The sequence below is a fragment of the Myxocyprinus asiaticus genome, chromosome 6 (genome assembly GCF_019703515.2).
Source record: "Myxocyprinus asiaticus isolate MX2 ecotype Aquarium Trade chromosome 6, UBuf_Myxa_2, whole genome shotgun sequence".
NCBI classification, from domain to species: domain Eukaryota; kingdom Metazoa; phylum Chordata; class Actinopteri; order Cypriniformes; family Catostomidae; genus Myxocyprinus; species Myxocyprinus asiaticus.
The window spans coordinates 43,897,710-43,920,304 of NC_059349.1; the positions used below are offsets into that span (position 1 = coordinate 43,897,710).

General features: G+C 44.0%; 1 protein-coding gene across 1 annotated transcript in view; it reads right to left on the reverse strand.

Moving 5' to 3' along the window:
* Positions 1–7,227: 7,227 nt before the first annotated feature.
* The window catches only part of LOC127443128 (potassium voltage-gated channel subfamily KQT member 3-like), an 82,724-nt gene continuing 67,356 nt past the window's right edge, over positions 7,228–22,595 (reverse strand). The window contains exons 12-16 of the mRNA XM_051701656.1: positions 17,547–17,652; positions 17,134–17,265; positions 16,642–16,737; positions 9,472–9,556; positions 7,228–7,908 (exon numbers count right to left, since the gene is read on the reverse strand). Coding sequence (XP_051557616.1) covers positions 7,360–7,908; positions 9,472–9,556; positions 16,642–16,737; positions 17,134–17,265; positions 17,547–17,652 — 968 coding nt within the window. The 3' untranslated portion in view covers positions 7,228–7,359. The remainder of the gene's footprint in view (positions 7,909–9,471; positions 9,557–16,641; positions 16,738–17,133; positions 17,266–17,546; positions 17,653–22,595) is intronic.

Consider the following 22,595-nt stretch of genomic DNA (forward strand, 5'->3'; position numbering starts at 1 on the left):
AAATGTGTTTAGTCTGAGATAAAGATGGACAGATGTGTTTAGTCTGAGATAATGGTGGACAGCAGTGTTTTTTAAATAATGGTGGGCAGATCTTTAGTCTGAGATAATGATGGACAGCAGTGTTTAGTATGAGATAATGATGGACAAACATGTTTAGTCTGAGATAAAGTTGGACAGATGTGTTTAGTATAAAATAATGATATACAAACATGTTTAGTCTCAGATAAAGATGGACAGCTGTGTTTAGTATAAGATAATGATGGAAAATGTGTTTAGTCTGAGAAAAATATTGACAGATTTGTTTAGTCTAAGATAATGATGGACAGCAATGTTTAGTTTGAAATAATGATAATGATGGACAGCGGTGTTTTGTCTAAGATAGCGATGGACAGCAGTGTTTAGTATGAGATAAAAGTTGGGCAGCAGTTTATTCTGAGATGGCACTCTGCTTATAGTCACATGATCAAAGGTTTATATCACACCAGCTCATCTAACTCATACATCATACTAAATCTCATTCATGACCTCATCAAAACCCCAGACATATAGTAGACAGAAGAACACAGAATGGCAGAAGAGACATAAATATAATGAAATATAAATGTAAATAGGATTAAGAGTAATTGTTAATCTACGTATTATGGCTTTTGTTCTCCTTCATTCTCTGAATTCATACTCTTGATTGTTACAGATATATACTAGTTTCTACTTTAAAAAGGGAGAACTAATTATTTATTCAAACCTTAACTGCATGTGTTGTGCAATTCGTAAAGATTTGTCCCTTGAGTCAGCAATTACTTGACCAGGTGAGTATGATGGTAAGAAAAACTGAGAACTATTTTAGACGATGAAGACAGGCATTTTGAAAACAGTGATGGGAACAACACGATCAGCTATTCAAACCTACACTTATTTAACACTGGACTTGACAAAGACATAAAAAATTTAAATAAATAATGGCTGGCAGCGAAGCCTTGAACCTCTGATTATAGAATTTTTTGTTGATCTGAGTCTAGATATGCTCAGTTCAATGCAGAAAAAATTATGTTCCCTATCTGTCACTCACTCGATGTTGTGTCGATGTAGTGACACTAGGGGTCACACTTGGGAGCCCGAGACACCTCTGGTCTTTGATAAAAGGCCAATGAAAATTGGCGAGTGGTATTTGCATGCCACTCCCCCGGACATACGGGTATAAAAGGAGCTGGTATGCAACCACTCATTCAGATTTTCTCTTCGGAGCCGAACGGTCATGCTCCTCTGCTGGATCTGATGGCACATTTCAGCGGCTTCTCCCTCCTCTGCACTGGTGCACTGCAGAGAACGCCCCTGGGCGCTTCGGCTGAAAAACAAGAGAGTATATTTTCTGAAAGAGCTTTTTCCTCTAAAAGAGTATATATATTTCTCTAAAAGAGTGGCACACACGGAACATCTTTTTAAAGATGCGTCTTTTTAAAGATGCCTTTCCGATTGTGTGTTATTCCTGGTTGCGGTCGATATCTCTCAACTTTGGGTGGTCATGATCGCTGTCTTTCGTGTCTGGGCGCGACCCACATGGAGGCAGCGTTTGTGGATGGTTCATGTTCTCATTGCGAGAACATGACCATGGCAACGTTGCGGTCGCAGCTTGCTTTCGTAAGAAACCTACCCCAGCGGCTCCCCGCCTCGGTCCTTCTACCTACGGGTATGAGGCCAGCGCGGCTAGCACTGGGGGTGATTTGGGGACCCAAATGGGATCGTCTCCAACGGGTATCCCCCGTGGACCTCCCATTCCCCAGCACGCTCGTCTGCCCCAATCGGGCTTCTGGATGAGTTTGCTGGCTCATCTCACGGCGAGTCTGGCTTCTTGTTCGGAGCCCGTGAAGATAATGAGGTCTCGAGCGCAGCATCGGAGAGCGGGCTTGTCCAGTCAGACGCAGAAGCCTCAGCTGGGCTTCCCCCTTTGGGGACGATTACCCAGTCACAGGCCGATGCCGAAATGACGGACATGCTTTCCCGGGCGGCCGCGAGCGTGGGGTTAGAGTGGAACCCTCCGCACTCCCCTGAACCCTCGCGGCTTGATGATTGGTTCCTGGGCTCGCGGCGCAACTCAAAGCAGCCACGCCCCGCTCCAGTGCCATTCTTCCCGGAAGTGCACGAGGAGCTGACGAAATCGTGGGAGGCACCTTTTACTGCCCGGCCCAGGGACCTGGTGCTCTCACACCTCAGCCGACTAGGGCTTCGGGTCAACTGGGAAAAGAGCAAGCTCCTCCCAGTTCAGAGCATCTCTTTTCTCGGTTTGGAGTTGGACTCAGTCTCCTTGATGGCACGCCTTACGAACAAGCGCGCCCAGTCGGTGCTGGCCTGTTTGAAGGCGTTCAAACAGAAAACAGCGGTTCCACTGAAACTTTTTCAGAGGCTCCTGGGCATATGGCATCCTTGGCGGTGGCCACCCCGCTCGGGTTGATGCATATGAGGCCGCTTCAGCACTGGCTCCAGACTCGAGTCCCGAGATGGGCATGGCACCACGGGACACATCGCGTGGTCATCACGCCAGTCTGTCACCGTCTTTTCAGCCCTTGGACTGACCTCTCATTTCTACGGGCAGGTGCTCCTCTAGAACTGGTCTCCAGGCACATCGTGGACACGACAGACGCCTCCAAAATGGGCTGGGGCGCTGTTTGCAACTGGCACGCAGCCGCCGACCTCTGGACAGGTCCGTGACTGCATTGGCACATCAACTGCCTCGAGTTGTTGGCAATTCTGCTCGCCCTGCAGAGGTTCTGGCAAGCACGTGTTAGTTCGGACAGACAACACGGCAATGGTAGCATATGTCAACCACCAAGGCGGTCTGCACTCTCGTTGTATGTCACAACTCGCCCACCGTCTCTTCCTCTGGAGTCAGCAGCACTTCAAGTCGCTGCGAGCCACTCACATCCCGGGCAACCTCAACACTACAGCGGACGCGCTGTCACGGCAGGTTACCCTTAGGGGAGAGTGGAGACTCCACCCTCAGGTGGTCCAGCTGATTTGGAGTCGATTCGGACGGGCACAGGTGGACCTGTTTGCCTCCCAAGAATCCTCCCACTGCCCGCTCTGGTACGCCCTCACCGAGGCTCCCCTCGGCATAGATGTGCTGGCACACAGCTGGCCCCCTGGCCTACGCAAATATGCGTTTCCCCCAGTGAACCTGCTTGCACAGACCCTGTGCAAGGTCAGGGAGGATGAGGACCAGGTTGTCCTGGTAGCACCCTACTGGCCCACCCAGACGTGGTTCCCGGACCTCGTGCTCCTCGTGACAGCTCCCCCCTGGCAAATTCCCCTGAGGAAGGACCTTCTTTCTCAGGGACAGGGCACCCTCTGGCACCTGCGACCAGACCTCTGGAATCTCCATGTCTGGCCCCTGGACGGGATGTGGAAGACCTAAGTGGACCTGCGGTGGTAGACACGATCACTCAGGCTAGGGCCCCCTCTACGAGGTGCCTGTATGCCTTTAAGTGGCATCTGTTCGCTAAGTGGTGTTCTTCCCAATGCGAAGACCCCCAGAGATGCGCAGTCGGATCAGTGCTTTCCTTCCTGCAGGAGAGGTTGGAAGGGAGGCTGTCCCCTTCCACCTTGAAGGTGTACGTTGCCGCCATAGCAGTACACCACGACGCAGTCGACGATAAGTCCTTAGAGAAGCACGACCTGATCATCAGGTTCCTAAGAGGCGCCAGGAGGCTGAATCCCTCCAGACCGTGCCTCATTCCCTCATGGGACCTCTCTGTAGTTCTTCAGGGTCTACAGAGAGCCCCCTTTTGAGCCTTTGCAGTCAGCCGAGCTTAAGGTGCTCTTCTTGAAGACTGCCCTCCTGACTGCGCTCACTTCCATCAAGAGGGTAGGAGACCTGCAAGCGTTCTCTGTCAGCGAAACGTGCCTGGAGTTCGGTCCGGGTTACTCTCACGTGATCCTGAGACCCCTGTGCCCAAGGTTCCCACCACCCCTTTTAGGGACCAGATGGTGAACCTGCAAGTGCTGCCTCAGGAGGAGGCAGACCCAGCCCTGTCATTGCTGTGTCTGGTGCGTGCTTTACGCATCTACTTGGATCGCACGCAGAGCTTTAGGATCTCTGAGCAGCTCTTTGTCTGCTTTGGTGCACAGCGGAAAGGAAGCATTGTCTCCAAGCAGAGGATCGCCCACTGGCTCATTGATGCAATAACTATGGCATATCTCGCCCAGGACATGCCGCCCCCGGTAGGGCTACGAGCCCATTCTACCAGGGGTGTAGCGGCTTCCTGGGCCCTGGCCAGAGGTGCCTCTCTAACAGACATTTGCAGAGCAGTGGGCTGGGCAACACCCAACACCTTTGCAAGGTTCTACAACCTCCGGGTGGAACCGGTTTCGTCCCAGGTAGTCACACGCAACACAAGCGGATAAGCCCGGGATAGCCGGCCGGGTGTATCACTTGCACATAGCGCCTTCCACCTCCTTTTGAGCTGAAGACGTGCACCATTAATTCCCAGTAGTGTTCATAAGTTTGTTCCCTGGTTGACCTCCTCCGAGCCCTGTTGCAGTTGAGTTTTTGGAGAGATTCGCTTCCGGCCCAGTACACGTGCTAACTAAGAGTCCTGTTCTGGGGTAGGTGCTCCGCATGTGGCGGTTCCCTGTAAGGCTAACCCCATGAGATATATATCTTCCGCTAATTCGTTTCCCTGTTGGCAAACTGTGTCTTCCTTGGGCAGAGCCCCTCTGCCCCAGTCTCCATGTTTGTAGTAACTCCTCCCCCATTGGGCAGGATCTACCTTGATGACTCTCCACATGGTTGGAAAGACCATGTGACGTATCCTTCCACTTAAATATTCCCCCCTCTCTTTGGGCAAGGTGTGGTCTCCGCTGTGTCTTCCCCTTGGGAGGGACACCCCCTGACTAGACCTGGCAGCCCAGTCGGATAATCCCCCTTCTTTTTTAGGGAGTGGAAAAAAGAGAAGGGGGAAAAGAGGCCACGACTGAGTTAAGCCTGTCTCTATCTCTTGGGTAGTCGACTTGTCCCCAAAAAGGGCCATTCGACACTCATCACTATGTTGGGGGAGGTTACGTGTCGACCTGGTGTGCTGGCTATGAGGCACACAGTAGTCTGCCCACCACACACCGCCAGTACACGTAACACAGTTCAGCCAATTGTGGCATTTCGTATAGGGACCCCTAGTGTCATTACATCGACACAACGTCGAGTGAGTGACAGATAGGGAATGTCATGGTTACTTGTGTAACCTCCTTTCCCTGATGGAGGGAACGAGACGTTGTGTCCCTCCTGCCACAATGCTGAACTACCCGCTGAAATGGCCAGACCTTATATCGGCTCCTCAGCATAAAACCTGAATGAGTGGTTGCATACCAGCTCTTTTTATACCCGTATGTCCAGGGGAGTGGGATGCAAATACCACTCGCCAATTTTCATTGGCCTTTTATCAAAGACCAGAGGTGTCTTGGGCTCCCAAGAGTGACCCCTAGTGTCACTACATCGACACAACGTCTCGTTCCCTCCATCAGGGAACGGAGGTTACACAAGTAACCATGACGTTTTCTGATTGGACACTAATTAGCCAGTGGTATTAAATTTAGACACTGTCAAGAGAAAAACAACATTAAAAGTAGAGCTTTAGAAGTAGATAAGCAGAACCCATAACCTTGGAAAGAACTGACATTAAAAAACGAAATTACTTTTACAGGAAAACACTCACATTTGAACAGTGAATTTACACAGATTTGCTCTAAAAGGGTCCGTTCAACACGAAACCTTTTGGAAGACCTAAGTATTGGTTTTGGAGTAAAACATTCAGGTGGGACAATTTACAATTAATTACTGTAATCTGATAAAGAAAATTTGTTAAGATGGTGTGTTAAAAAATCATTCTGCTGTCTAGGGGTAAAGTTTGATATATGTTCCCACAGTCAATTGGGCTCTACACTACAACCCCCTGCCTTACTCAGGAATGATTTTAGTGGTGACTTGATAGGTGATTTAGGTAACCATAAGGAAGCTCTGGTTACCATGGGAATGTTGGTCCATTGGTGAAGTGGCAATATTCTTTGGCTTTGTTCACACTGCACACAAATCCAGTTTGGTTTTTAAATCCTAAGGACTGACTGTCTGCAAGAAATTAAATCTGATCAGTTCACACCATGTTGTCAATATTCAATGTACTCTATCTAAACCGGTTGCTATAGTAATGATGTAAGCATAAGTATGATGACTTTCTCATACAACAAACTAGAGTAGCTGTCATTGGGGAAAGAGAGGATGGATAACTGGAAAATTTGCTCATCTATCATGACATCTCACAGTGGCGCTGAACTGAAGAGGCACTTGAGAGACCAAAACTGCTAACTTGTTCACTCATTAACTACATTATTTACTATATGTGGAAAGATTGAGCAAAAATTAGAGTATTCGGACACATGTCCAGACAATATTGTGCATTTTATATGTCGTTACATACACGTTGTGTCCCAAATAATGGAAAAAAAACTACTTGAAATCCGGTCTGATTGTTCAGACTGAAACACATTCCTACAAATCAAATTTACAGTAAATCGGATTTGAAATCAACTATGGATGTGGCTTGCTGCCAGTCTGAACAAAGCCATAGAGCTGGCAGTTTTGTGTGCCACTCCCAGAATAGGATGTGATCACTGGTTGAATTAAGGCCAGAGAGGGACTGTTTGTGAGCAAATTCCTAATTGAGGCTGAGAAGAATCTTGGCCTTGCTTTTGGTCCTTAAACAGCTAGTTGTGAGTTCACGTAACATCTTCATTCAGCAAAATTATGAGTGAGCACAAGAGATGCCCCAGACAGTGCAATTCGCGCTTGTAAGCATGTCCAGATGTCCTGTACCATTTAGGACATAAGCTGCGAGTCTTTAAAAAAGGTTTCTAGAATCTCAACCATAAACTTAAAAATGGTAAAGACAAAGAAGCCTGTGCAATTTCTCCTCAAACGCAACTATTAGAACAAAAGCAAGTGCAAACCAGTGGAGACATCAGTACATTTAGTTGCTCCGTGGATGAGCTGATTCCATGCATATGAAAAAAAGTGTAAATAGAAAAATAAAATGTTTACAAAAATGGCATAGCATCTGTTTTTTTATCTTTCTAAATTTTCCAATCAATTATAATCAGTCTGCCAAGTGCAGTGTCTACCACTAGAGATAAAACGCATGCATTCCATGCAGTGCTCTTTTGCTTCGCAGGGGTAAAGCATGAAGTGGGTACATATTTAGATATGATGAATAGTATGACTGTGTGTATTTGTGTGTAATCTTTTGCTGTACAAAGTCTGCAGTTTTTATAAAGAGTGTGTGGTCATGTGAAAGAATGTGCAGTGTTTGTGTGTGTATGTCTTTAGGGTGGCGTTCCCCACGCTCCATCGGAGTGGAAACCATCTCCGGTGGCCGAGGGTGGAACAGGTCCGCTGGGGGTAAAGGGATCAGTGTCTGTATCTGTCTCCCCCTCGGCCAAATAGCGGCGTTCACGACCCCAACTTGACCCTGCTGTTAACCCGGAGGCCTTGCCCATGACCTCTTCTTTCTCGGCCGAGATGCTGAACCCACTGGGCGAACGTTCCAGCTCCTCGTGTGTGACCGACAACAACGATAGTGGTGTTCCCACCCTGTGGCCTCCTGATTGGCTGACATTGGAGAACTGGGATTGGCATGGCAGTGGGCTAATGGGAAGGACGGTGGGCCTTGGGGGGTGTGTGTTTGAGTGTGAGTGTGTATAATATAGTGTATTGTGTGATGGGGGAGCATAACTGCAGTACACGCGGTCCCCTGCAACACTGACAGTCAAAGTGGGCTCACAGCGCTCCATTGTAATGTGGGCGGGTCCTGTGAAGTCATGTTGCATATGCATATCCACCAGGAAATCCAGCTTTTTCTCCATGTCTTCCACCTGTGACCATGGCAACAAGAAAGTTCACAAAAGCAACAACAAACAGCCAAACAACTGTAACTAAAAAAGGAAAGTTTGTCAAGACAAACTTTGAATGTTGGCTTGATATTTTCAATGGAAGTCCATTTTTGATTGTTAAGAAAAGATAAAACACACTATGTCTAAACAAGCTGAAAGACTGTGCCAAGTTTGGTGGATGTAGCTTGAAAGCTCTAGAGGGAATTCAATTTTGAAATTTTGGTCTCAGATTTTGGTAACAGTACTATGACAATAGGGGTAAAAATGCATTGATGCATCAGACAAAGAAATTACAATGCATCAATTATGGAATTTAAGAATCGATTATAATTCCTATATCAATACCCAATGTGATACAGATACCACCTCAGATCACACTAGCCTTCTCGCAACAGATGCAGAGCATGCAAGATTGAAGGGAAAAAAACTCATGCTCATGTTCATAGTTCATGCTGCCAAGTTCACCCCTTGCCACCCTTTATAGGATAAGCTGGTAAATGGACGGATGCTGCCGATTTCAGCTTTTTGTGAGCTTTTTTACATTATTCATAATGGTTTGCATCCATTTGACCAAAGCAGGTTAATTGTCACTGCTTTATTTCCCCATAAAGTAGTTTAATCACATAAAGGGCACAGCCTAAATAAATGTGAATGAGCGAAATCACTCACTCGTTCACTCACTCTCTTTATAGTGGGAATAGGGAGCTATTTCAGACTGTTCTGAAGGGAACTAACCAGTTAAAAGCTAAATGCCGGTTAATTTAAGTTACCTCTGATTGGTCAATGACACCTGGCAGCCATGAAAAAATAAAATGTGCTTGACAAGCGGAGCTGTCTCCGTTCTGTGATCTCTTCCATTGAAAATGTATAGTGAGCTTGCAGGTACAACATGCCGTGTAAAACTGCCTATTTACGCTACTAATACATAGTTTTTATGACCTGCTTGATTTAAACATGGGCCTTATCTGTCTGCACATGACATAGTTCATTTTTAATTATATTGGTGCAATAAATGTTAATGTTACAAGATATGCAGATCTATAACACTTATGCTACAGTTTACATACTGTCTGTGTGTGTTTGCATCTAGTAAATGCACACTTGATGTAAATAATATAATATAGCATTGGATAGGATAGGAAAAATAATATAGCATTGGATAGGATTACATATTTTAGTATGTAATCCTATCCAATGCTATATTCTTTTTCTGTTAATATATTCTGGCTCACATAAGCCAAACCTACTTGTTCCTTAATTCATCTGTGACTCTAGTGCTCAAGTTTGGTGCATGTGCCATCTAAATTTAGAATGTTCAGTAAAAACTTTGAATATATTTTCTGAATATTTTTGAAAAAATTATGAATGTTCTAAAATGATCAAATTGAATCATATGACCAAATTTCAGATTTCACGATGCATCGTAATCATTAGGTAAACAATCATAATCTAATCTAATCGTTGTCAACAATAATCAAAGCCTCCACACCAGTGAAAACCTAGAAAAAAGCCAGTCCTACGGAATTCATGGATAAACTGCAGTACCTGTCTTTCAACCCGCACAAATCTACCCATCATGCTTTGGTCTTCGGCATCTGGCAGGCCTGCTTTGGCAAGATATGACTCATGTCTGAGAAACAGAGAGCGATAGAGAAGGAAAGTGATCTAGAAGGAAAGAGCTCTATTTCTCTTGTGACTTTGCTGGCATGAAAGTGGCAGCAAAGGCACAAGAGCTGTTTACAGTTTAATTTAATAGAGTCTCTTGGCTTTAGAAATTCAATAACAATATAGGGATTTTTTCAGCATTATAATTAAAAGTGAATCTTTTTTTCCTGCTAAAATACGTTCTCCTATTCCATCTTAAGCAGAGTGACAACTGTAAGAAAGCCATTCCTAGGTTGATTTACCCGAAAATTGTAAACACTGTGGCTCTGTGGCACCATTAAAACATTGCTTTGTGTGTTAGATAGTGGACGCCATGCAAGGAGCGGATGTGTGAGCGACGAGCTCTGTGCACTTTGCTGAATTTTCGATTATTCTCATGTTATAATCTGGTGAAATTTGATACACCCAGTTACACATTTGCCCTTTGTTGCAAAACATGGCAAAGAAGTCAAAATCCTCGGGCTCTGGAGACATTAAAAGACACTTACGTGTTCAGGATGAAAGCCCCGACAGGCCTTCAGACCGGGGACTCGATTTGGATGGCGCGGCGGGAGAAGGAATCCAGCGTCAGTTGTCCAACATGTCGGTGACGTTGACGAAGATTCTTGCTGACTTGGAGGATCTCATTGTAATACGTCGATCGATTACGGTGATGGAAACAAAATTCTCTGAGTTAGCTACAAGAGTGACTGAAGTTGAAAAACGAATCGATTTTCTGGAATCTTCGGAGAGGGAATTAACCGCTAATCCGCCCGCGACCAAAGTTGATTTGGAACATCTCCTTGACAAGATTGAAGATCTTGAGAATAGAAACCGCAGGAATAACGTTCGAATTGTTGGAATTCCTGAGCATGAGGAGGGCAGAGATATGGTGAATTTCCTAGACGAGTTTTTCCCCCGAGTCTGCTCGACATAACAGGCCACAAGCTGGAAATCGAGCGAGTTCACTGAGTGCCTGCTCGGAGATCTGCTGATGGAGATAGGCCCCGATCGATTCTGGCCAGATTTCTGAGATTATCCGATAAAGATCTTGTGTTGCACCAGGTGAGGAGCAAAGGGAACCTCTCTTGGAAGAACCATAATATTTTCTTGTTCCCGGACTTTGTGAGTTCGACAAGAGAGAAACGCGATCGGTTTAAGGAATGCAAGAAACTCATACATCGAAAAATATCTCGTTTGCTCTAATGTTTCCTGCCAAACTGAGAATAGAAACGAAGGTCGGTCGCAAAGTATTCACATGTCCAAATCTGGCAATGTCTTTTATAGAATCAATGTCTGAGTAAACCATTGGATGTGGGTCTGACTCGCTGTACTTACTCTTGAGGAAGCTGGGCGACATTTTAGGTTTTTTGCGTTGGCTCCGCTGAGCGGCTGGAGCTTGTTTTGTGAATAACACTTTCCTTTAAGAAACTTTTGCATTGAAATTCCCGGACAGATTGAGAGTGGACACTATGGATGACCGCAAAATATCTACATGCTTACACAAAGGATGTCTTTTATAAAGCTGACGGATTGTGTAAGTCATGGTATATACTTTTATGCAGTCTCTGAGTGAATTGACTCGATCATCCGGGTGAACCAGGATGCCGGTTTTGTTTCTTTTTGTATTGGTTCCACCTTGCGGCTGGAGCTTGTTCTGTTGAATAACATTCCTTTGGAACAGCTGTTGATTCATCTGTTTGTTCTTCGTGCTTATTCCTCCTGCTGGCTGTGGTTTGTTTTGTTGAGGTTTTTTTGTTTGTTTTTTTTTGTTTTTTACGAGAAATTGGAATGATTACATCAACCGTTGAACTCATAACAGCCGGCTCACTGAACATTCGTTTGTCTGTCCGAGGATTCTGAATGGTTTTATATCAGCTGAAATTTGTTTTGTGGAAGATCACACCTTTGAGACAGTTCTGTGAATGAATCTACACATTCTTTGTGTTCATTCTTCCTATTGACTGGGTTTATTTCACAAAGTATTTTCTGTTATGTAATTAAATTGAGCAATCCGATGGCAAAGTTGTCGTGGGGACTCAAGGGCGTTCATGAACCTTTTGAGTTTAGAGGGATTGTCGCCAGTTGGCACTTTCGTGCACGGGGTTAATGCACACGTTTTTCTTTTTTCTGTTTGTTTTGTTCGGGGGGATGTTCGGGGGTTGATTGTTTCACTAATGGGGAATGTGGTCTTCATAATTTTGTTTTTGGCACACAATTTATTTTTTCTATTATATCAATACGTCAGTTGTTAATATAAGTGTACTATCTCTCTCCACATGGAATGTAAATGGGTTGGGGCACCCCATAAAAAGAAGGAAGGTTATTTCTTTTCTTAAACGTAAGAAATATGATATAGTGTTTCTTCAAGAAACACATCTCTCCTCGCAGGAAGCTGAAAAATTTGGGAAGATATGGGGTGGACATGCTTTCTTTAGTGCTGGCACAAGTATGAGCAAGGGAGTCATTATATTGATTAATAAACATTTACAATTCAAATGTCTCAAACAGATTAAAGATAAATTAGGAAGAGTAATTATTGTTTTAACTGAAATTCAAGGGCAAAGGTTGATTTTGGCTAATATTTACGCACTTAACGCTGATGCTCAGGGCTTTTTTATAGATCTTGAAGGGATGTTGCAAACCGCTGCCACCCCTCATGATATAATATTGGGAGGAGACTTCAATCTTTTGATGGATTCAGTCCTTGATCACAGTGAAGCAAAAGTGTGTAAGCCCCCTAGAGCAACACTGACGCTTCACAGGATGTGTAAAAATCTTGGTCTTTCGGATATTTGGAGACTTTTGAACCCATCTGGTAGGGACTATACATTTTTTTCATCAGTCCATAAGATTTATTCTAGAATATATTTTTTTTTTTTATATCCAAATCCCTAATTTCATTTGTTGTTGATTGCTCAATTGGAAACATTTTAGTCTCAGATCATGCCCTGGTGAGTTTAGAGGTGATGCCACATATAGAGAAAAAGAAATCATATAGTTGGCGCCTTAATGTATCCCTTCTGCAAAATCCTGATTTCCAACAAATGTTAAAGACTGAAATCAATGTTTATATGGAGACCAACTGGTCCTCAGTATCCTCTGTGGGCATGGCTTGGGAGGCACTTAAAGCAGTTCTTAGGGGCCGGATCATACAGTATGCCTCATTCATCAAAAAACCCAAAGCACGAGAACTCGTGGAGTTGGAAGGAAATATTAAAAGTGCAGAGGCAGAGCTGAAGCGCCGTATGTCAGCTGATGGCCTCAGAGAACTGACCCGATTGAAATATAGATATAATACTATTTTGTCTCGGAAAGTGGAGTTTTGGTTATTCAGGGCAAGATAGTCATCCTTTGAGTCGGGTGACAAAGCAGGGAAGCTTTTGGCTAGATATATAAAGCAGAGAGAGTCTCTTTCTATCATTCCCTCGGTGAAATCTGCTGGTGGTGAAATATTTACCTCAGCCATTGATATTAATAATGCCTTTAAAGAGTTCTATATTGATCTTTATAATTCCACGTCTTCGTCTACTGATGAAGATATTAGAACCTTTGTGGAACCATTAGATCTTCCTAAACTGACGATTGAGCAAAAAAACTCTCTTGATTCTGAGATAACCTTGGAGGAGCTTGACGAGGTAATTAAGTCCCTACCTACTAGCAAGGCTCCGGGACCAGATGGTTTTGCCGCAGAATTTTTTAGATCCTATGCTACAGAACTGGCTCCACTTTTGTTAGAAATTTATACTGAATCATTAAAGAATGGAAAGCTTCCTCCAACCATGACACAAACCCGGATCAGTCTGATTCTTAAAAAGGACAAAGATCCAAGCGAGTGTAAAAGTTACCGTCCAATTTCCCTGATCCAACTAGATGTAAAAATATTGTCAAAAATTTTGGCTAATCGATTAAATAAAGTTATGACATCTCTTATACATATAGATCAGGTGGGGTTTATTCGGGGCCGCAGCTCTTCTGATAACATCAGGCGTCTCATCAATATCATGTGGTCAGTAGCGAATGATCAATCTCCAATCGCTGCCATCTCACTTGATGCCGAAAAGGCATTTGATATGGTAGAATGGGATTATCTTTTTAAGATTTTGGAAATGTACGGGTTCGGGAGTACATTTATTGGTTGGATTAAGTTACTTTATAGACACCCTGTAGCAGCGGTACAAACAAATGGATTAATCTCAGATTATTTTACTTTGAATAGGGGCACTCAGCAGGGTTGCCCTCTTTCCCCATTATTGTTCTGTCTTGCCCTGGAACCATTAGCAGCTGTGATAAGAAAGGAGGATGATTTTTCCAGGGGTGGTGGCGGGAGGTGTGCCGCATAAACTTCTGCTTTACGCTGATTATATTTTATTATTTGTCTCTGAACCTACTAGATCTTTGCCTTGGCTCCACAGAATTATTAATTCCTTTTCCAAGTTCTCAGGATACAAAGTCAATTGGGCTAAATCCGAAGTTTTGGCTTTGACAGCGTACTGCCCAGTAACGGCTTTTCAGCCGGGCACCTTCCAGTGGCCCAAACAGGACATTAAGTATTTGGGGATTTTATTCCCAGCAAATTTGTCTGATTTAGTTAGTGTTAATTTTGACCCTTTAATAAAAAGTTTTTCGAGCGATGTCAGCAGGTAGGCTTCATTACATTTATCGATGATTGGGAAGGTTAATGTTATTAAAATGAATCGTATTCCAAAATTTAACTACCTGCTACAATCTCTCCCTGTAGATGTCCCCCTCTCTTATTTCAAGGAATTTGATAGCATAGCGAAGTCCTTCATTTGGAATGGTAAACGTCCCAGATTGCATTTTAATAAGTTACATAGGTCAATAGACAAAGGAGGGCTAGGCCTACCCAAGATTTTGTTTTATTACTATGCGTTCAGTCTCAGACATTTGGCTCATTGGTCACTTCCACCTGAGAGAGCCCCTCCCTGGATTGTTATTGAACAGGCAGTTCTTGCCCCTATTTCGCCATTACAAAGCATCTCTATCAAACTAATCGGAAAAGTTAAGTTACACCCCGTTATTTCGCATTTACACTCGGTATGGACTAAAGTGTCCAGATTGTTTGAATTGGACACTTATTTAAATGCTGCCTCAAGCATATGGCAGAACCCAAGACTATGTATTGGCAAGTCTCCTTTCTGCTGGCCGGAGTGGATTGTGAGGGGGGTTGCTACACTCGGTGACCTATATAAAGGTGGTGTGTTGAGATCATTTGAAAACTTGGTCCAACATTTTGGGATCCCCAAACCTCAGTTTTATAGGTATTTACAACTGCACCACCTGCTTTGCACTATTTTTGGGAGTAGCACACATCCCCCTAAGGAGGCAGATGCTTTGGGAGAGGTGATTGCGGCTTTTGGAAAAGGTCATGAGGCATCAGTGTACTACTCCCTGTTAATTCAGAGTATGGGGGACGGAGCCTTAACTTCTCTCAAGAGAGTATGGGAGAAAGATTTCAACTTGGCATTGGAGGAAGGAGTGTGGGCTAAGATTCTGAAAAACGTTAAGTCTGCATCTAGTGATGTGAGGGTGCGTCTCATACAATTCAAAATTTTGCATAGATTTTATTGGACCCCCTCTAGACTGTATAGGCTTGGTCTTAAGACACACCCACCTGCTGGAGATGCCAATCGGAGGATGGAGACATGGCCCATGTTTTTTGGTGGTGTGTCGAGATCCAAAAATTCTGGTCGAAGGTTCAGAATTTTGTGTGCGACGTGGTGGGCACTCAGGTTTCATTTTGCCCCAGACTTTGTGTTCTGGGCGATGGGGCGGTCATCGATGTGGGGGATGGCCATATAGGGAACTGGGTTCTGACATGTGTGATGATCGCCAGGCAGGTTATTTTGAGGGGTTGGAGGTCAGCTGGTGCGCCCCCATATCCGGAGTGGTGCGCGGAGGTGGGGAGGGTGGCAGCTTATGAGGAGGTGAATCTGGAAGATGGGGTGGCTTGGATAAGTTTGTTCGGAAATGGGGCAGGTATTTGGAGTTTTTGGAGAGCTCTCGGGTGGGGTGTGGAGAGAGTAGTGTATTATAGTTAGTATGATTATTATGTGTGTGTATGTATGTATGTATGTGTATATATATATGTATATGTATTTATGTTTGTTATGTATATTGACCACAGGGTTGTTTTTTTGGGGGGGGGGGGGTGCAAGGTCGGGGAGGGGGGTTGTGGGGTTTAAATGTTGATTTTATATATATATATGTTTACAATTCATTGTAAAAAAATGTAAATTAAAAAAAAAAAATTTAGCAAACATGACAATATATATGCTAATATCCATGTATAATAGAAGGGTTAGCAGTGGTTAATTAGCTTTTGCACAAGCTACGCATAACACATGGTGTGACACTACAGCATATTGTACCATATAGGGATGATGCGACACCATTTTTTTGAGAACGAGTACGTATATCGATACCTCCTTTAAGGTACTCGCCAATACAGATAACTTTTGGTTTCTTTTTTTTTTTTTTACTTTAATCGAATTACGTGGTTTTATACAGAACCTCACAGTGCAAACCAAAATACAACATTGTAGTTATTTTTGTCAAATAAAATGCTGCATAACAGAGCTTCACAGATGTGAGATATTGCTTGAATAATACAGTTACTATTGATTTATTAGTAGTAGTAGTATTAAAATGAGCATTACATTAAAAAAAAAAAAAAAAACATTGCTCTGTTTGTTTGAGTATCCTGAACAGCCCGACAAAGAAACATTGGATCAACCAATGGTGTGAGTTTGGGGTGGGACTATCTGTTTGTCTGAGCAACGGTGAAGAAATTACACACTTCACTTTTAAATAATAGTCTGTATTATGCTCTAGAGTAGACAAAGCTGTAACAAAAACATTCAGGATGAGTTTAAATTTAGCATGTGGCTGAAGGAAAGATTTGAGTTGTCTAAAGTTCTTCTGTATCACTATATAAACTGCAGTTTTAAATAAGAGATCAGATTCCACAAAATATTCTAGGCTTGAATTTAAATATATATTAAAATACACATATTATTCCTTTAAGGTTGTTTTCAGGTGAGATTTTACCTAGGTGACTGCTGGGAGGGATACGGAAATGGTGTTTTCTGGGGTTTCTTGTGTTTTGGAGTGAGAGGTGGACCAGGTGTCAAAATCAGATCTATTCTGAAGAAGAAACAAAAAACAAACATTAAATTCCTCTACTCCACAAAAAGGTTAACTAAAAAGAGGACAACATATTAATGTTTAAAATATGTAAGTCAACCATTTAAAATGGCAAAAAAATAGCTAAGTTTAAAATTATGTATGTTTTTTGCACCTTGTTTACTATTTAATACACAAAAATATGATCCATCTCTTGCCATTTAAATCCAAGTTCTGAAAGGATAGATAACATAAGTGAACAACAAGTTTGACCTGACTAAATGGTTGTGTTTTTATGTATTTACTAGATAAGAAAATTATCTGTGAACTGTAAATTTAAACATTGACACCAGTGACCAACATTAATCATCCTTAAAGTAATTAAAAAGTTATGTATAATATTGCTTTGTGTGTTACCTTGTCTGTAGATATTTGATTCTGGTAAGCATGTCCAGATGTCCTGCAGAGTACTGCTCAATCACGTCCTTTACATCATACGGCCTCAGAGTCTCCTTAAAACGCTTTTTACTCAACAGGAACATTATGATCCTGAAACACATGCACAAATAAAAATGATTATCCAGTTCAAATGAGCAGGTGCTGCGAAAATACTGAGCTTAGCAGCACCAGTTGAAAGTTTTTTTTATTTGAGTGAAAGTTGTGTGATGGCATGTGGGGAAATTGAAGTGTGTAAGTGATTATGGCTGTAGTTACAAGGACACTTAAGTCTTTGAGTGAGTGTGACTAGTAATGGAAATACTTCAGTCTCTGGGTGAATTGAGTGTAGATTGTGGCAGTGTTTATGAGGACATTATTTCATTTTTACATACCGCACTGCTCGTATCACTAATTTGAGAGTTGGAATCATCTCCTCCATCAGTATATCAGGCGGGAAGCCCTTCTCCTCAGGTGTGGGGTCAGGCAAACCACCCCCATCTATGAAGCACAAGACAATGTTAGGTTAGTTGCACTATGTGAGTGAACTGTATATTGTACCAATGTATTTAAGGGAGTGAGTGTGTGGTGTGTTTATCTACCATACTTGTGTTAAGTTTGTACTGTACATAATAAAGATAATAATAAATAAATAATAATAAAGGTATGGTGAATAAAGGTTCACCCAAAAATGAAAATTCTGTCATCATTTACTCACCCTCATGTCATTCCAAACCGGTATCACTTTCTCTCATCTGTGGAACATAAAAGGTCTTTTTTTTTTTAAAGTATCCTGGCTGTATTTTTGTCACATTTTCTGGTAAAAATATCGAAACATCCTTAAAACAAGAAAACATTACTTGAGAAGCAGAATGGCATTAGATATTAAGTATTGTTTTCAGAGAAATCTAACTAAATTTGGTGGGGTTTATGCCTAAAAGTTTTTTTTCGTACAGCATTGGCAAATTATTTTTTTTGTTATAAGCATAAATGTTACTAAATTGTGTTCTATTTCTCTGAAAATAAGACAAAATATGTTATGTCAATTTGCTTCTCAAGTAAATGTTTAGATACTTTTACTGAAAAACAAGATAAGATTATGAAAGTCAAAGCAGACTGGGCCTGTTAAGCTCTAAAAATGACCAAAAGCCTCATAAAACTATAACAAAAGTAGCCTATAAAATGTGCATTATATTCCAAGTATTTTGGAGACATTTGATGGCTTTGTGTGTGAAGAAACAGACCCAGTCCCCTTTAACTTTCATTATAGGGAAAAGAGTGGCCAGGATATTTCTAAAAAAAATATCACCTGTTGTGTTCCACAGAAGAAAGTCATACAGGTTTGGAAGGACTTAAAAGAATGTTCCAGGTTCAATATTAGTTAAGCTCTACTGACGGCATTTGTGCCACAAATAAATAAAAAACAAAAAAAAAAATCAACTCTTCACTTGTTTATTTTGAAAAAGTACAAATCACAGTTACAAAAAGGCACTTACAGTTGAAGTGAATGAGGCCAGTCCATAAATGCTAAAATACACATAAATTCTATATATGTTAAGTATAGCCAGCCACAAGACATAAACATTATACATGATAACATGATTTTAATCGCTTACTAACCTTATCTGTGTAAAATTATATTCAATATAGTAACTGACATTATGCCACAAATGTTGTCTATTGAGCTTAACTTGTATTTGAACATTCCTTTAACCATCTGAGACCCAAGCATGACTACTGTGTACATTTTCTATTCCCCTTTTTAATTTGTAACTAGTAGCCTCTAAGAAAAAAAAAAAAAAGAAAGAAAAAGACCCCTACACACAATTAGCCCAAATGGTTTTCCTAAAAATGTATTTTCACATATGTTAACAGTAGGACTAAGTTGTGAAGTTTAAAATAATACCAAGCTATAGAGAGTCAGATTGTTTTAATCAAATTGTTTATTATGTTTCCAGGAGTGTTGGTTAATCATGTTTTTGAGACTTTGCATCAGAAATTGGCATAAATAATTCTGATTCTGAAAATAATGGCCAGCATCATCCAATCACTGCCAACCATTTCAAAATATGCCAACCATGTCCGCCAAACATGTTGAGTGGTCCAAACATCATCTGCAGCCTTAAACTGAACTTTTGAAACTTTTGACCGGATTTTAGGAATGAATGCACTTGGCTGCATAGGAAAGCTATAGGATGCTCCCTTGCACCCTAATTAGGGAATGACTTAACCTCAAAGTCATTCCCTAATTAGTGTGTCTGCAATGGTCTCAGAACAGTTTGAAATGCACCTTATTTTCATCCTAACTCCATATACAGCATATACAAATTTTCCAGCTTTTGGATGCATCCATTGATTCTCAATGTAATAATGCACACTGAATATAGGATATTTTAAGGAAAATGAGCATACAGTTCACGTGCCGTTTTACAATAAATACTTTTTTTTTTTTTTTATGGCATATCGGATAAAACTAGAGACAGGTTTTAATGTAAAAACGTCCTGGTTACTTGCATAACCTCCATTCCTTGTTGGAGGGAACGAGACGTTGTGTCGATGTAGTGACACTAGGGGTCACTCTTGGGAGCCCGAGACACCTCTGGTCTTTGATAAAAGGCCAATGAAAATTGGCGAGTGGTATTTGCATGCCACTCCCCTGGACATATGGGTATAAAAGGAGCTGGTATGCAACCACTCATTCAGGTTTTATGCTGAGGATCCGAGACAAGGTCTGGCCATTTCAGCGGGTAGTTCAGCGTTGTGGCAGGAGGGACACAACGTCTCGTTCCCTCCATCAGGGAACGGAGGTTACGCAGGTAACCAGGACGTTCCCTATCTGTCATTCACTCGACATTGTGTCGATGTAGTGACACTAGGGGTCCCTATACAAAATGGCGCAACTGGCTGAACTGTGTTACGTGAACTGGCTGTGTGTGACGGGCAGACGACTGTGTGCCTCGTAGCCAGCAAACCAGGCCGACATGTAACCTCTCCCAACATAGTTATGAGTGTCAAACGGCCCTTTGGGGACAAGTCAACTACCCAAAAGATAGAGACAGGCTAACCCAGTCGTGGCCTCTTTTCCCCTTCTTTTTTTCCACTCCCTAAAAAACTAACTATCCGACTGGGCCGCCAGGTCTATTCGGGGGGTGTCCCTCTCAAGGGGAGAACACCGCGGAGACCACACCTCGCCCAAAGAGAGGGGGGGATATTTAAATGGAAATACATCACATGGTCTTGCCGACCATGTGGAGAAGTCTCATGGTAATTCCTGCTCAACGGGGGAGGAGTTACTACAAACATGGAGACTGTGGCAGAGGGGGCTCTGTCCAAGGAAGATGCAGTTTGCCAACAGGGAAACGAATTAGCAGAAGATATACATCGCATGGGGTTACCTTACAAGGAACCGCCACATGCGGAGCACCTACCCCAGAACAGGGCTCTTAGTTAGCACGTGTACTGGGCTGGCAGCGAGTCTCTCTGAAAACTCGACTGCCACAGGGCTCGGAGGAAGTCAACCAGGGAACATAGTTTGTGAACACGGCTGGGAATTAATGACGCACGTCTTCAGCTCAGAGGAGGTGAAAGGTGCTATGTGCAAGCGATACACCCGGCTGGCTATCCCGGGCTTATCCGCTTGTATTGCGTGCCACTACCTGGGACAAAACCGGTTCCACCCGGAGGTTGTAGAACCTTGCAAAGGTGTTGGGTGTTGCCCAGCCCGCTGCTCTGCAAATGTCTGTTCGAGAGGCACCCCTGGCCAGGGCCCAGGAGGCCGCTATACCCCTGGTAGAATGGGCTCGTAGCCCTACTGGGGGCGGCCCGTCATGGGCGTGATATGCCATAGCTATGGCGTCAATGAGCCAGTGGGCGATCCTCTGCTTGGAGACAGCACTTCCTTTCCGCTGTGCACCAAAGCAGACAAAGAGCTGCTCAGAGATCCTAAAGCTCTGCATGCGATCCAAATAGATGCGTAAAGCGCACACCGGACACAGCAACAACAGGTCTGGGTCTGCCTCCTCCTGAGGCAGCGCTCGCAGGTTCACCACCTGGTCCCTAAAAGGGGTTGTGGGAACCTTGGGCACATAGCCCGGTCGGGGTCTCAAGATCATGTGAGAGTAGCCTGGACCGAACTCCAGGCACGTTTCGCTGACAGAGAACGCTTGCAGGTCTCCTACCCTCTTGATGGAAGTGAGCGCAGTCAGGAGGGCAGTCTTCAAGGAGAGTGCCTTAAGCTCAGCTGGCTGCAAAGGCTCAAAGGGGCTCTCTGTAGACCCTGAAGAACTACAGAGAGGTCCCATGAGGGAACAAGGTGCGGTCTGGAGGGGTTCAGCCTCCTGGCGCCTCTCTGGAACCTGATGATCAGGTCATGCTTCCCTAAGGACTTACCGTCCACTGTGTCATGGTGTGCTGCTATAGCAGCAACGTACACCTTCAAGGTGGAAGGGGACAGCCGCCCTTCCAACCTCTCCTGCAAGAAGGAAAGCACTGATCCAACTGCGCATCTCTGGGGGTCTTCCTGTCGGGAAGAACACCACTTAGCGAACAGACGTCACTTGAAGGCATACAGGCACCTCGTAGAGGGGGCCCTAGCCTGAGTGATCGTGTCTACCACCGCGGGTGGTAGACCGCTTAGGTCTTCCACGTCCCGTCCAGGGGCCAGACATGGAGATTCCAGAGGTCTGGTTGCGGGTGCCAGAGGGTGCCCCATCCCTGAGAAAGAAGGTCCTTCCTCAGGGGAATTCGCCAAGGGGGCTGTCGCGAGGAGCGTGAGGTCCGAGAACCACACCTGGGTGGGCCAGTAGGGTGTTACCAGGATGACCTGCTACTCGTCCTCCCTGACCTTGCACTGTCTGAGTCTGTGCAAGTAGGCTCACTATGGGAAACGCATATTTGCTTAGGCCAGGAGGCCAGCTGTGCGCCAGCGCGTCTACGCCGAGAGTTGCCTCGGTCAGGGCGTACCAGAGCGGGCAGTGGGAGGATTCTTGAGAGGTGAACAGGTCTACCTGTGCCTGTCCGAATCGACTCCAAATCAGCTGGACCACCTGGAGTCTCCACTCTCCCCTGAGGGTAACCTGCCGTGACAGCGTGTCCACTGCAGTGTTGAGGTCGCCCAGGATGTGAGTGGCTCGCAGCAACTTGAAGGAGGAGACGGCGGGCAAGTTGTGACATACAACGAGAGCGCAGACTGCCTTGGCGGTTGACATATGCTACCGTTGCCGTGTTGTCTGTCCGACACGTGCTTGCCCTGGATCAACGGCCGGAACCTCCACAGGGTGAGCAGAATTGCCAACAACTCGAGGCAGTTGATGTGCCAACGCAGCTGCGGGCCCGTCCATAAGCTGGCGGCTGCGTGCCCATTGCAAACAGCGCCCCAGCCCGTTTTGGAGGCATCTGTCATGACCACGACACGCCTGGAGACCTGCTCTAGGGAAACACCTGCC